Source organism: Podarcis gaigeae (genome assembly GCF_964106915.1).
Source record: "Podarcis gaigeae genome assembly, chromosome: 3".
NCBI classification, from domain to species: domain Eukaryota; kingdom Metazoa; phylum Chordata; class Lepidosauria; order Squamata; family Lacertidae; genus Podarcis; species Podarcis gaigeae.
In genome coordinates, this window is record NC_139680.1 from 37106920 (window position 1) to 37121410 (window position 14491).

The 14491-nt window shown below is 44.0% G+C and overlaps 1 protein-coding gene across 1 annotated transcript in view; it reads left to right on the forward strand.

Moving 5' to 3' along the window:
* The first annotated feature begins 10650 nt into the window (after positions 1-10650).
* Positions 10651-14491, forward strand: part of SMAP1 (small ArfGAP 1) — a 78806-nt gene continuing 74965 nt past the window's right edge. The window contains exon 1 of the mRNA XM_083730687.1: positions 10651-10996. Within this exon, the coding sequence (XP_083586813.1) occupies positions 10879-10996 (118 nt within the window). The 5' untranslated portion in view covers positions 10651-10878. The remainder of the gene's footprint in view (positions 10997-14491) is intronic.

A 14491-nucleotide genomic window follows, 5' to 3' on the forward strand; every position in this document is an offset into this window, starting at 1 on the left:
GGTTTTGCAACTCTTGTTGTGACATGACCTGCTAAGTTTATAGCATTTTGTTGCAGTTACTCATTTTAGCAAGCAAATAACAATGCCCTGGTTAATACCGGGCTATTATTAGGAGTGCTGCATTAACAATAAAATGAAAACAGGGCTTCTAATCTAAATGATGGTGACATTTAAAGCATTTTTGTGTCAGCCCGGGAGAGAAAATGCCTTGACAAAACGTTTGTTTCAACACTTTCTGCTTCGGTAGTGTTTTATCTCCGTAAAATATAATCCTGCCATACTGCCTGTCAATTATACTCTTACCACAAAAAGCTTAGTAAATATATAATGCACACAGAATAGCTATAGGCAACTGTATCAGGCAGTAACTTACAGGGGCAAACAAGACAACCCTGTACAGAGTAATCCTATACACGAGAAGCTGGTGTAAAGCAAACTGGTGTAAAGTTACACCACATCCATCTTCTAAGTGTGGAAGAGGGAAAAACAAGCCTTTAAAATAGTGTTTTGAGTTACACCGCCTTTTTTGTGACAATTTACAGTGAGTTGCCACGTCACATGATGGAGCTGAATAGGCTTCAGATAGGGTCTACACTAACTAAAGATCCACCAGGGTCAGATTAGCCAGCTGGGTCATGTCTGAGCTGGGATGGGGAGATATGCCAGCATATCTCTGGCTAAGCAGAGGATGAAGGAGTTACTGTATTTTTCCATGTATAAGACAATATTTCCTCCCAAATTTTTAAAGTCTAAAATTGGGGGTCATCTTATACGCAGAATGTTGAAATTAAATACATAAATAAATACATGCCGCCATCCATATTCTCTCCCCTCACTACATGTCAAACCCTGGTCTGGTACTCCTCCCTCCCAGCAGCCCCCACTCTGGACATTGTCCCTTCCACCTGGTTCCCACAGCTGCCCTCTGGCTACCCAAGACCCCCCATCCCCCCAGCACACCGACTCAGGAAGCTCTGGCAGTCGCAGCTCCTTGATCAGCGTCCGCATCTGCCAGCACTCATGGAGTAAATACGGTACATACCGTAAATACTGAGACGAAAGTGCACCACACAGGTGGGAGAGCTGGAGCTGCAGCTACAGTGAAGTTACACTGAGCTGACAGGAGCAGCTGCCATTACACAGCTTGCCTCGCTGTTTGATGTTTAAATATACGATACTAAATATACCAGTGTTTTGAATATTTAATAAAATATCAAAGTTGTTTTGCTTGGTGTTTAAAATGTTTATTTCTTAATTTTGGGCTCAAAAAATAGCGGGCGTCTTATATGTGGGGGTGTCTTATACATGGAAAAATACAGTGAACAGGTATTGCCCAGCTCAGCTAGGAACCTCCTGACTCAGCTGGAAATCTGCTGAATCCTAACCTGTTCATCCTGGTGGAGTTTGCTACAGGATTGATCCCAAAGTGAACGGACTTGTTTAATCATGCCTGAACCCTTCTCATCTCAATGAAAACGTTCCCTGGATTCCAGGGAATCGAAGGCACAGTAAAACTCTCACCATGAAGGTGGATGCAACAGATGACCAGCTCCCCATGTAATCGTACACAGTGGCGTAGCGTGGGGGGTGCAGGGGGGGCGGCCGCACCGGGCGCAACATTTGGGGGTTAGGGTTAGGGGGCGCAAATCCACGGGTTAGGGGGCGTAAATTACTTGCCTTGCCCCGGGTGCTGACAACCCACGCTACGCCACTGATCGTACACTCAACAAGTTACAAACTTGATAAATTGTTCTTTATACACCCATACTATATGTATATACGTACTATATTATATGTAGCAGGTTATAAAAACTGCTGCAAACTAGCATAGCATACCTAAATAGTTACCTCTGTCATTTTTCACTAGAACTTCTCAATCCTGGGGCCTCTGTTACGCCATCTATGCATTTAAGCAGGATTGGAATTTAAAGGAAAGAGGCATTTTTGGTGACTGCCAGCACCGTAACTTTGGAACCAAATACCTTCACCAAAGCCTGTGCATTTTCTGGAAATAGTGTAAGACCATTCGGATTGCTTTATGGTGGCCAGACATACAAATAAAGATGGTTAGGGCTAAATAATTAGCACATTGCTACTCATCCTGAGCCACTAATATGGATAAATGTATAATTTAATTTTGATTGTGACCCATCCCAGCTATGCACAGTGCATTTACTGCTACATATGTCTGATTACTATAATGATGACCTCTACTTCTTTGCCACTATGATGTCATCTGCTTGGTCATAATGATTGTACATCATAAGTTAGATTCATTACACTGCCCTTGTTCAAGTAAATATGTAATTTCTTTATCTGCTTTGCCAGCACAGCAGTTTGTAGGATCTGATTGTAGGACAAACATATTTTGTTACCAGAAGTACACACAACTTTACACACATATTATCTAGCGAGCAAGCAGGCAGAATGCTGGTGTTGGTTATCTAATGCAGGTTGATAACAGACTGAAGTTCCTGTTAACTCCCAGGGAAGAAGTACAGGTAAGCAGATAAGTGGTACACAGAATTTTATTCATTTTTAAGTTTATATTGATACCTTGTCTAGCAGAAAGGAGAAAAGGGGAAAAAAATAAGTACAAAAGGTTGTGTCGGAGCAGTACAGTACATAATTTTTAAACTGAGTGGTATCTAGAAGCAACATACTGCAATCTGGAACCCCTAATTTCAGCTATGTGTACCTATGTGTTACCTAATTGTGAGTCAAAGGACACTTTTATTTATACATTTTTCAGAGATGTAGACTGATACCGAAAAGATTCCAGGTTGGAGCCTCGATAACCTTGGCTCGGGATAATATCATGAATATGCATATTTTGCATAGAAGAGAGACTCAGATTGCTAAGATGGATCATCTGCTGACACTAATAGCACTGTCCATTATTGTGCAACCTAGCTCAAAAGAAACAAGTCCAATAAATCATGAAAATCGTTAAAATATGGTAAAGATTGTGAGGACCAGGGAATTTTCAGTGCTTAGCTATCAGGGTTGCTAAACATGAGACAAAACATAGGTTTTTACAGCATAGATTTAGCAAAATACTACAGGCAGACTGTTGATGGGAACAGACTGCTGCCGACACATATTTCCAATGCTTAAAAGTTTGCACAGGCTGCCCATACGCTACTGGACCAGATTCATGTTTTTTGTATTTAAAAGGCCGTTAGCAGTTTGGGTCTAGGATAATTTAAAGGATGCCTAATCTCTTATATTCCAGCCTGATCACTCAAGTCTTTGGGGAAGTTAGTGGTTCCCCCGTGGCTTTGGTGCACAGCTCATATCCACCGGGAGCCATGAGTTTAGTACTGTGGGCCAATTTTATGGAACTTCCATCCAGTTGAGATCAGACCATCTCCCTCCTGAATGTATGGCACCTATGGAAGACTTTTTATTCCAGCAGGCATTTTAATTCAAGTTTGATTTCATAGTTTTAACTGACTTCTACTATTTTTGTATTGTGTCCTTGTGAACTGCTTAGAGAAGACCATGGTTAAGTGGTATACAATTTTGAAATAATAACTAGCTAAATAAATAAATAATAACAGTTGCTAGTACTTCCTGTTGTGTTAACGGACAAATATTTATTTTTAGCTACAACATGCAAGGATAACTAATGGTGTATTTGGTCAATAGCCTTGTTCTGGTTCCATAAAAACATTCCCACAAGGAAGAATATAGCTCCTGGAAGCAGCTAGATATAACAACCAGCACTTAGACCCTTCCCTACACAAAAAAGACAGACAGATATAGATATACATATATTCAGAGTCCCATGTTCTATATCTGTTTTTCCAGCACTATGCTAATTTAATTGGCCATTGGGGTTGTACATCGAACTTCGTGTAAGATATTATGAATCTGGACATTTTAGGACTTGGAGGCAAATCTCCTGAGGTTCAGGGGTTTTGAATGAATTGCCACTGACCTGGCATACTGCAGTGCAATTCCTGTGCCTCCTTCCTTTCAATATCACCTGCCCTGCCAGGTGCTATCGGGGATGTACTTCATCTGGGATTAAATTTGCTGGTCTTATTTCTACTGTACCATACCATAAAATTTCTGTCTGTACCATACCATAAAATAACAAGGGGGGCACTGAATTTAATTGAACACTGGTTCTGGCAGAGAGGGCTTTAACTCTCTGTTGGTAGAGTTGCAGTTTGCCCCCTGGAGAAGAAACGCAGGCCCTGTGCTAACAGCAGATGCAGGGGGTAATTTAGATCACGAACTTTGAGACCAGAAACAGAACACTCCCTCTCTGGCCTCACTTGCTCAACTAGAATTCCCTGTAGCTGTTTTAAAGTAAATCAGAGCTACCATATAACTTGCAGTTCGGCTCTCTCTGCTCATCTCTACCACCATAATTTTTATATTGCCGAAATCATGCCTGTGTCATCTTGTGAATTGCAAATAAAAGTTTCCATGGTGGTGGCTATGGTAACGCTGACAATTATGACAACAGTGTTAAGAAAGCAATGACCACCCATACAATGGGAGCAGGGACAACAGATAGTATATTTTGCGAGCAGGAGAAGAAAAAGATGAGTGAGTTGCTAACACAGAATCCATTGCTTCACAGAGAAATTCTAGGTGCTCATTGTTTTGAAAGATAAAGCTGAGTATAAAATGTCAAAAGCAAGCCTTTGAAATATCTACACACCTCTCCATCCATCTGCTCATACTATAGATATCTCAGGGATAACAGCAGAAAATAGGTGCTCAGTCAAGATTTATTTCTTGGCTGCAGTGTTCTCGACAGAATTCAGTTGCACTGTTCAATCATTATTGGGCTAAGTTCTAGGAACATTTGAAGCTGCAGGGGCTCTTCTGGTCAGCCAGTCCCAGATGTGGCCCCAAGACATGTGGAGGGGAAAATAATATTGTGGAAAATCCTTGCATATCAGTAGAAGAGACAGGCAGGCAGAGTGCGGAGGGGGAGAAGCTGAGTCATTGAGGCAGGGGAGAGTAGCAAGAAAGACCAATGGGGGATAGAAGCTGTGAAACTAAGATGATGTATAGACTATATAAGGACATTCAAAACTCACTCTTCTCCATAAAGAATTCTGGACACTGTAGTTTACTCCTCAGAGTTACAATTACCAGCAACCCTTAATGAACCACAGTGCACAAAATTATTTGAGGGAAAGAATATGCTTTGAATGTACATTGTGTACACAGCCTTAGGGAAGAGTTACAAAATGGAAATAGCAAGAATGGAGACTAGAAGCAGGAAAGAAAAGAAGACATGGCCATGTGTCTTATGGGGCAGTAGCAGAAGGGGTAAAGAAAATCAGATTTTAGAAAGAACCAATGGGTTATTATAAATCTTGTGGCTAAAGGCAAAATACAGTTTTCTTAGGAAAGCAAATATTATCTAGATAAATGCCAGGTCTAAATAAAGAAAAAACTGTCAGTTTTGGAGTTAGAAAATGCTGAGGGGCTGATGAGATTTTCCAGAACATTGAATATAAGATGGATTGTGCCCATTTTGACAGAGGATAATTAAATCTCAGGGGGGGGGGGTGGCACACCTGTCTCCAGACAGCTTATTTTCACAGAGAGCAAAATGATAGGGTTACAATGGAGAACTGGGTGCAAAATTCTTGTTCAGGTGCTCATTGGCTGGCATACAGGAAGTTTTGTTTTGTTTTTCCACTCCCAGTTCCCAACTTCTAGGACCAGTTAATAAACCAGGAATAGATGCAAAGACATTTCATTGAGCTTCAAAGGCTGAGTGTGCTAACAGCCTAAATAAAGAAGGGCTGAAGAGATACGGAAACTTATTGCCACCGACTCTTTGCCTTTTGAGCAAGTTCAAAAGCACAAGAACAGATGAAGAGAGCAGGAAATCCATGAGAGTTTGGAGGAGAGAGCAGGTGTCCCACTGGAGCACTGAGCTTCTGTTTTCTTGTTGATTCACCATGCCATATGAATGGTGGGAGGCTTCAAGAAATCCAGCTTTGGGAAAGCAACTTACACCACCCCCAAGCACTGCTGAATAACTTAACAGTGCCTTCCTGGATATCTGCTTACAAATGTAATTGCTAGCTATTCTCTTTCATTTACCTGAAGGGATTGGTTATTAATGCCTTGCTGTGGGTTTGGTTTCTTCTTTGTGCATATGCAACAGAACTAGGAAGTACCAAGCAACCTGATTGTTTCACACAGTGGCATGGTGAAGCAGACATGAGAAGCCTCAGGTCTAGGGCCTCTCTGGGAATCTTCCCAGGCCACACACACACCCTCACTGGCTCTGCTGCATGCCCCCCTCAAGTGTGTTTGGCTGGAATGTGCAAAACAGGATCACATACTTTGCTCCACCCTGCCCATTTTTGTCTCTGCTCTGAAAAAGGCTGCCCACAAGGGAATGCAGTTTTCAGGCAGATAAAGGGTCCCTACCCATAATATAGGGATGCGGGTGGTGCTGTGGGTTAAACCACAGAGCCTAGGACTTGCTGATCAGAAGGTTGGCGGTTCAAATCCCTGCGACGGGGTGAGCTCCCGTTACTCAGTCCCTGCTCCTGCCAACCTAGCAGTTTAAAAGCACGTCAAAGTGCAAGTAGATAAATAGGTACCGCTCTGGCGGGAAGGTAAACGGCGTTTACGTGCGCTGCTCTGGTTTGCCAGAAGCAGCTTAGTCATGCTGGCCACATGACCCGGAAGCTGTACACCAGCTCCCTCGGCCAGTAAAGCAAGATGAGCGCCGCAACCCCAGAGTCAGTCACGACTGGACCTAATGGTCAGGGGTCCCTTTACCTTTACCTTACCCATAATATGAGCTGGGTAGGCAATGATTATGTCATCATTTATTGAAGATGGGTTTCTTCATCAAATGCGAGAGCTTGTAAGATCTAGAACTGCAAAGATCTTGTAAAGATCTTGGCCATTGTTGGAGGCAGTATGTCTCTGAAAGCCAGTTGTCAGGAATCACAAGTGGGGAGAGTGATGTTAGGTCCTGCTTTCAGGCCTCCCATAGGTATCTGGTTGTTTACTGTGAGAACAGGGCGCTGAACTAGATGGCCCATTGGGCTGACCCAGCAGAGCACTTCTCAGTGATACATTTTTGCCTTATTTGAATGGAAGCCAACTTAAACTGTAGCTGAATCAAAGCATCCTAGGGCACATTAAAGGGTAATAAATTTATTACACATTTTGGGGACTGAAAGCTGACTTTGTCAAATGCATGAAATGAACTTGCATCTGTCAAGTATATATACCAACAAGAGTGTAAAGGAGAAAAATGTAAGGTGAAAGCTGAATGGCAATGAGATGCAAAAAAAAAAAAGTGTAGAATAAGCACAGTAATCCTTAATGCAATACATTGTTAGTAATTTACTTAGCATTGCTAAGAAGAAAGTGGGAAAGGCGTTAACACGACCGTCTTAGCAATGCCGAGATGATTCATCTCCCACTTTACGTGTTTCTCTTCTACACCCTTCTGTGCGTGCATAGCATATACGCTGACTGCAATTTCACTTTAGGCAACTGATGACATGAGCTTTAATCCACAGAAACATGCGCCATAATGAATTTCTTAGCTTTTAAAGTGCTACATGACTCTGATTTTGTCTATTCGTGGGAAAATAAAAATGGTTTTGTATTACTAATAGGTGTTTTCTATGAGAAAGGTGGAGTGTTTTCACAAGCTGTGACTTTTGAGATTGTGTTCTAACTTTAAAAAAAAATGTTTTCAGCATGATTTATTAATTGCTGTCCTATTTTTTGGTAGAAAAACCTGAGAAAGACCTGTTTGGGCTGAAACATGTTGGGCGTTAACAAAAGTGCATTACTCTTCAGCATATATGGGTTGTATCCAATGAAGTCATCTGGTTTGTGCATGGACTTCTGCTTACACAATGGAATTTCCTCTCTCTTTCCTCCCCCTGCCCCACATCTATTATGGGCAACCCCCAACCCTCTGGAGCAGATTTTGGGAAGGGGACAGGAGAGGAAGGGGAAGTTCCATTGTACAAGCAAATGTCCTTGTGCAAGCAGGATGTCTTTGTTGGATGCAACCCTGTAAATTTAACTAGTTTAGATAATTTATGATTTAATATTGTTCTTTATGTTAGTCTTCAACCTACATGCTTGACAATCTTAGGGTCCTTTTCATATGTTTTACAGTGGTGCCTCGCAAGACGAAATTAATCCGTTCCGTGAGGCTCTCCGTATAGCGGTTTTTTCGTCTTGCGAAGCAAGCCCATTGACAGCTTAGTGGATTAGCACTATTAGCGATTTAGCGGCTTATCAGCTTAGCGGATCAGCTGATAAGAGGCTTAGCTGCTTAGAAAAAGGGGGGGGGGGAACCTGCAGGAACTCGCAAGACATTTTCATCTTGCGAAGCAAGCCCATAGGGAAATTCGTTTTGCAAAGCGCCTCCAAAACGGAAAACCCTTTCGTCTAGCGGGTTTTCCGTCTTGTGAGGCGTTCGTCTTGCGGGGCACCACTGTATATGAAATCTAGTAATACCATTGTCATTTTTTCTAAACTTACACTATAAATGAAGTTTTTCACTCTACTGGCGGGGGAACTTGTGTATTAAAGCTTACAGGTTTTTAGCAACTTTTTAATATTAAATACAAGTAAAATAAAACATGCAAAATTCAACTACTCTATGGGATATCAAAACTGAAAACTTTCCAATGCCCCATTATCTCACCCAATATGACCCTAGCTTGTGTTAAGATTTCCCCCGTGTCATAATTGTCCAGAAAGCTCTATCACTGCTCCCCTCACAGAAAAGAACAGGAAGCTGGAGCGCACACAAAGTTTGGATTATTTCTATTGTGTATTTTCAAATTGTTATTTTCATTTTCAATACTGTGGATCTATTATGACCTTGTAATCAGTGGGTCCCCCACAAAGCTTGGGCTAGACCTCAATGGAGGGGAATTTCTCAGGTTGGAGTACAGAAATCTCTCATCTCCTAATTGAACTATAGATACCGATAAGCTAGCAGTGAGAGAGGGGGGCACCGTTATTGTTGAACACCACCACATTCTCAGAGCGGTGTGAGATTTCAGGGTTTCCAGGTGCTTGCCCAGAATTCACTTTCCTCGGAATAAGGGGCAGTGGATAAACACTTGTATCTTTAGGATATATGGCTTATTTACACATATATGCAACCTGATCTTATAGTGGAGGGGCTCACAGCATTAACACCCAATGTGGTCTTGCTTTTCCCATAGCCACAGCCTTGGATCCCAGTACATCAGGCATGGCTATATATCTCAGCTGCCCAGCCTACTTCTAGCTTAAAGCTCTCTCTCACACAACTCTGGCTTTTGCCTTTCTAACTAAGAGATAGTTGAAATAAAGGGGCCCACTCATTTGTTCTCTGGCACAGAGCCACTTCCTTTTGTTCCCTCAACTACCCATACTTTGGGGGGGCCATTATGACCCTTGCATGGCTAATTCAGCAGTTGGATCCCTGTTGAATTTGGGGAATTATAAGGAACTCAGGCATACAGCCTACTCGCTCCCCCACAAAAAGAAAAAAACCCACACCTTTATCCTTCAGCCTCTAAATGTGAATAAGAGGAACACTTCCCTCAGGTTATACAGAACAACATAGAGAAAGGCTGACAAAGGGTGGGGATTCTAGTTAAGGAAGGAAAACACACAATCACTCCTCCAGCTCGCTGGCCCTTTGAAATAGGAAAATCAAATATAGACATTACACTATGGCTCCACTACTAGTTACTTCTAAAAACCGATAGTCCTGTAAGCACCCGCAAGTGTCCCAGAAGCAGTTCGGAGAGTTACTGTAATCCTGGAATGTAATCCAGGATGTTATCTTGACGCGTGGTAGGTAAGGTCCCCAAACCACAGACTTAATTTTCGAGTGGACACGCACAGGACTGCGCGCCAAGCAAATAAAACCCCAGAGCGCGTGCTCGCTTTTGCAGCTCCCCAAGCAGTTCTCTTTCGGACTTCTTTCCTTTCCAGCCAACACGCAACCTTCCCTTCCTTATCCCAAGTGCGGGAAATCAGTGGCGCGCAAAACCAGAGGAAAGTCCCCGTACAGAAACTTTCCTGGAAAAAGGAAAACAAAGAGCATCCACTGCTGTGTTTGCCTTGCTGGCACAGCTGCACAGCGTGGGCGGCTCTGCCTAGGACACGGGGCAGAATAAGGACAGGCAGGGCAAAGGCTGCTCCTGACCGCGCCTCTCCCTTCCCGCTCCCCTTTGCAAGGCGGAGGGATTTTTATTTTATTTTCTGAAAGAATTTTCCCATGGAATGTGACGAGTCACCACTCACGTCAAGCCACGCCGCGGGGGAGGCCTATTTTTACCGCTTAGAACGGGCTGCCAGAAGAAAAGCCCCGCTTTGAGTTGAGCGGGGGGGGCTCCCTTTCTAATAGGGAGAAGTGGGGGGAACCCCACCTATTGCCTATCTATAACCCTATCCGTTCTCCCCGCCGCCGCGCCCCCTAATGTGGTACATCCTAGGAACTACTTTGTTCTGAGGAGGTAGAAAGAAAAAAAGGCGAAATAAGGCAGTCGACGACGCGCCACGCGCTTGGAGGGAGGCGGCGCAAGCGTACGAGGGCCGTTTGTAGTTCCGGTTGAGGAAGCCGCCGCCGCTCGTGCGCCTCCGGAGGCTGCTGATTGGCTGAGCCGGCGCTCGTCCCTCTTCGCTGTCGGCGTGACGGCAGGCGGAGGAGGAGGAGGAATAGGAAGCTCCTCCGCCGCCGCCGCTGTTGGTTTGCCGGCTTCGGCTGGAGAGTCCTCCTTTCTTTGGTTCCTGAGGCGGTGCGCCCTCCCGCCTCTCTTTTCGCTCCCCTCACGCTCTCCTCGGCCTCCGCCTCCCCTTCCTTCCTTCCTTCCTTCCTCCCCCTTTGCCCTCCTTGCCTTCGCCATGGCCACCCGCTCGTGCCGGGAGAAGGCGCAGAAGCAGAACGAGCAGCACCAGGCCATCCTGGCCAAGCTCCTGAGGGAGGAGGACAACAAGTACTGCGCGGACTGCGAGGCCAAGGGTACGTGGGCGGGGAGAAGGACCGGACGTTGGGGTGGGTCGGCGGGGGTCTGAGGCGGCGGCCTTCGCGGTGAGAGGGGCAGGTGAACAGCCACGGGTGGGAATGGTCGGTTTCCTTTGTGCCTCCCCCCTTTTCTTTTAACCTTTCGTGGGTGGGTGGGGGGCCGAGGGTGCGAAATGGGAAAGTGGTTGTGGGGTGGCGGCAGCAGCTGCAGAAGGCCGAACAGCCCTGGCGAAACCTTATTATAAAAAAGGTACCTCCGTGGTTTGCTGGCAGGCTTTTTCCTATCACTTGCTGTTGTATCAGCGGTATCTCTGCGGCCACTGCTTCCTGGAACCGGCTTCCTTCCTTTCCTATTATGTCTCTTTCTCTCTCTGCTTCTAACAGGACTGACAGTTACTTGTAAGGGTTTTCTGTGGTTGCTGGGGTGTGGGGGAAATAAAAGGTTTTGCGTATGGGATAAAGCACACACACAACTGGGCAAGAGAGTTCCTGCATTGCAGGGGGGTTGGGCTCGATGACCTTTGTAGTTCCTTCTGACTCCACAGTTCTATGATCTCCCGCCCTTCTAAAAGCAGGGTTTGAGCAGTGCTCTCCTCTGAGGATTTAGCAGGCACAGAGATACACCCTCTTCCAACACTTAGGAGTAGGAGGACTCCCTTCCTGAGTCAGGGATGACGAGGATAAGGGCTAAGTTCCAGAGAGGCTTTTCAGGTTGGTTTGAGAGTTTGGGCATGCCTAGTAGGATTCTTGACATTTTTTGTTTTTCCTTTCCCAACAGCAAGCTGTAAGGCCATACAACAATTTGGCTTTGGAAGTGTTCCTTAGTTTTGAAAGAGGGTTGTCTGCCTGGCATGGAAAGGCTAGCTGTTAAAGATGAGCATGCCTGAGGCCCTGTTGGTTCACAGAACCAAATTCTTGGGTTTTTTGCCATTATTTGGAATGATACATAGAAGTGAATATTGTATCATTTTATAAGTTCCCTGATGAAGAGTCTGGTTCAATGTGTTGAGGTTGTAAGGATTTGCACACGCTGTATGCTCTTCACCACAGTTGCTGGAGTTGAGTAAGTGCTGTTGACATTGACACTGACACATGAAAGTAAGTTCCACAGACCTCAGTAGGAGCTGGTGTTCAAGGGCATGTTGCAAGGGCAGCAGAGTAAAAGAAAAATGCCCTAGGTGGCTCAGGATTTTGCATTTTAGAATTGGTTTTGACTCAAGTACAATCAGTAACTTTTTTTTAGTTATGATAAAATGTGACAACATTGGGCTTTTCAAGGCCTACTCAAATGGGAAACAGTATCTGTCTGGAAACTTCTCTTACATAGCAGATATGCACAGGTGATTTTTTCCCTATATTGATGACTAGTTTCAGGTGGTGGTGATGGGAGGCCTTATAGCCCATGTGTTAGTGTTCTGCAGGGCCTATTTTGTTTCCCAAGCTGTTGTAACATCTAAATGACCTCCTGGGTGAGAATATCCAGAGGTCTTGAGTTAGGTGCCATCAGCATGCTAATACCACCCAGCTCTATTTCTCCTGTTCATCAGAATCAGGTGGTGTGATAGGGAGATTGAATCAGTTTCTGGAATCAATAGTGGACTGTAAGATTGCCAGAAAAACCCTGAAAACAAGATCAGAGTTAAGATCAAGATACTGATAGTAAGAGGTTGATTTATTGTTATTGTTGCTGTTGTTGAGGTGGTGGGCAACTTGTTATGGTTGGGGTTGCAGATTGAGGGTGTGTGTTGATTCAGCCTTTATTTGGAAGCCAAGGTAGAATCTCTGGCAAGAAGTACATTCCACCTCCCAATGCAAGCACCAGCTGTTTCCTCACAGAAAGACCCTAGTCAATTTGATCACTGTTATAGTAACATCCAGTTTACACTAGGACCAAGTGTTGTACATAGGGCTGCCTTTGAAGATGTTGGAAACTGCTGGTGGTCCAAAAATACAATTTCTAGATTATTCATAAAATTAGCTCGTTATTAACTTGATTGGCCGCTGATCTGTTTCCCAACACACTTCAGAAGTGCTGCTGCGTACCTAGTTTTCAAGTCATATATAGGTCTTTAGGGTATTTGAAGGAGTGCCTAATTCCATGTGAGTGTTAAGGGTGTCTTCTTAGGTCCTTTTTGGGTGTCCCTGCCTTCAGATCCATTGAGTGGAACAAGGGCCTTCTCAATTGCGGCTTCCTGTGTGTAGAAAACAATGAAGGTTTGCCTTGTGCTGGATTTCAAGGCTTCCAGGGTTAGATTAAAGGTAAAGGTAAAGGTACCCCTGCCCGTACGGGCCAGTCTTGACAGACTCTGGGGTTGTGCGCCCATCTCACTTAAGAGGCCAGGGGCCAGCGCTGTCCGGAGACACTTCCGGGTCACGTGGCCAGCGTGACATCGCTGCTCTGGCTTGCCAGAGCCGCACACGGAAACGCCGTTTACCTTCCCGCTGGTAAGCGGTCCCTATTTATCTACTTGCACCCGGAGGTGCTTTCGAACTGCTAGGTTGGCAGGCGAGGGTTAGATTAAGATCTCTCTATTTACCTGTGCCTTTTAACTGCATTGTTAGATTGGTTTTTTCCTGCTGCTTTGTTCTGCTGCACTGTTGTTTTAATTGTATTTTGATTTTCTTGTATGTGGTTAAATATTTATTCAAAGCCTCTATATTGATATGGAAGTTATCCCATTGAAGGATGAGGTATTAAATGTTTTAAATTAATACCTAGAGCAACAATTCAGTTCTTACCAAGTATGATGACATTCCTTTCTTAATCTTAACTTCTTTTTCTAAACATACTCCAGAAATAGACGGTCAGAGCTGAACATTTATTGCAGCAGTTGTCAGGGAGGAGTGGTTTACAGACCTTTAACTATAAGTCTGCCCACAGTCCCTTGAATGAATTAGATCATTGCATTATTTCAAAGTCAGGGAAACAGACTGTGTGGTTTTATGCAATGTTTGACCTAGAATTTCCTTGATGTTTCATTGTGTTGCCCTACCATAATAAGGAAGAGAAGTGAGTCATACCAGTGGGCTAATGCTTGCTTTGCCTGAGCACACATCAGGAACTTGTCTCCCTAACAAATGCTGAATTGCCTATGCTGAATGTTGAAACACAAGATAAAAGACGGAATCCTAATTTCAAAAGTAAGAATAATTTAATAGGCTGAGGCCCAGAATTGCTGCATGTTACAAGGATTCACTTGGTTAGCAGAACAGCTTTCATTGTTTTCCAAATTCAGTCAGTTTCTCTGAAGTCATTTTTTCAGATGTTTCAAAGCTTCACATACAAGAAACAAAGCTATCTGTGATCAGCAGTCTGTAAAGTCAAACTTGGGAAAAGTACAGTTGCTTACTGAGTAAAGAGTAGCACCAATACTTAGAATGCTGGGTAGCAAAGTAGCAAAATGAGTAGGGAAATAATCTTGACCAGCAACCTCTCTTTCTCCCCCAAATGAGATCCACCTTTACTGTAGATCTGATGTGGGAACCTCTTTG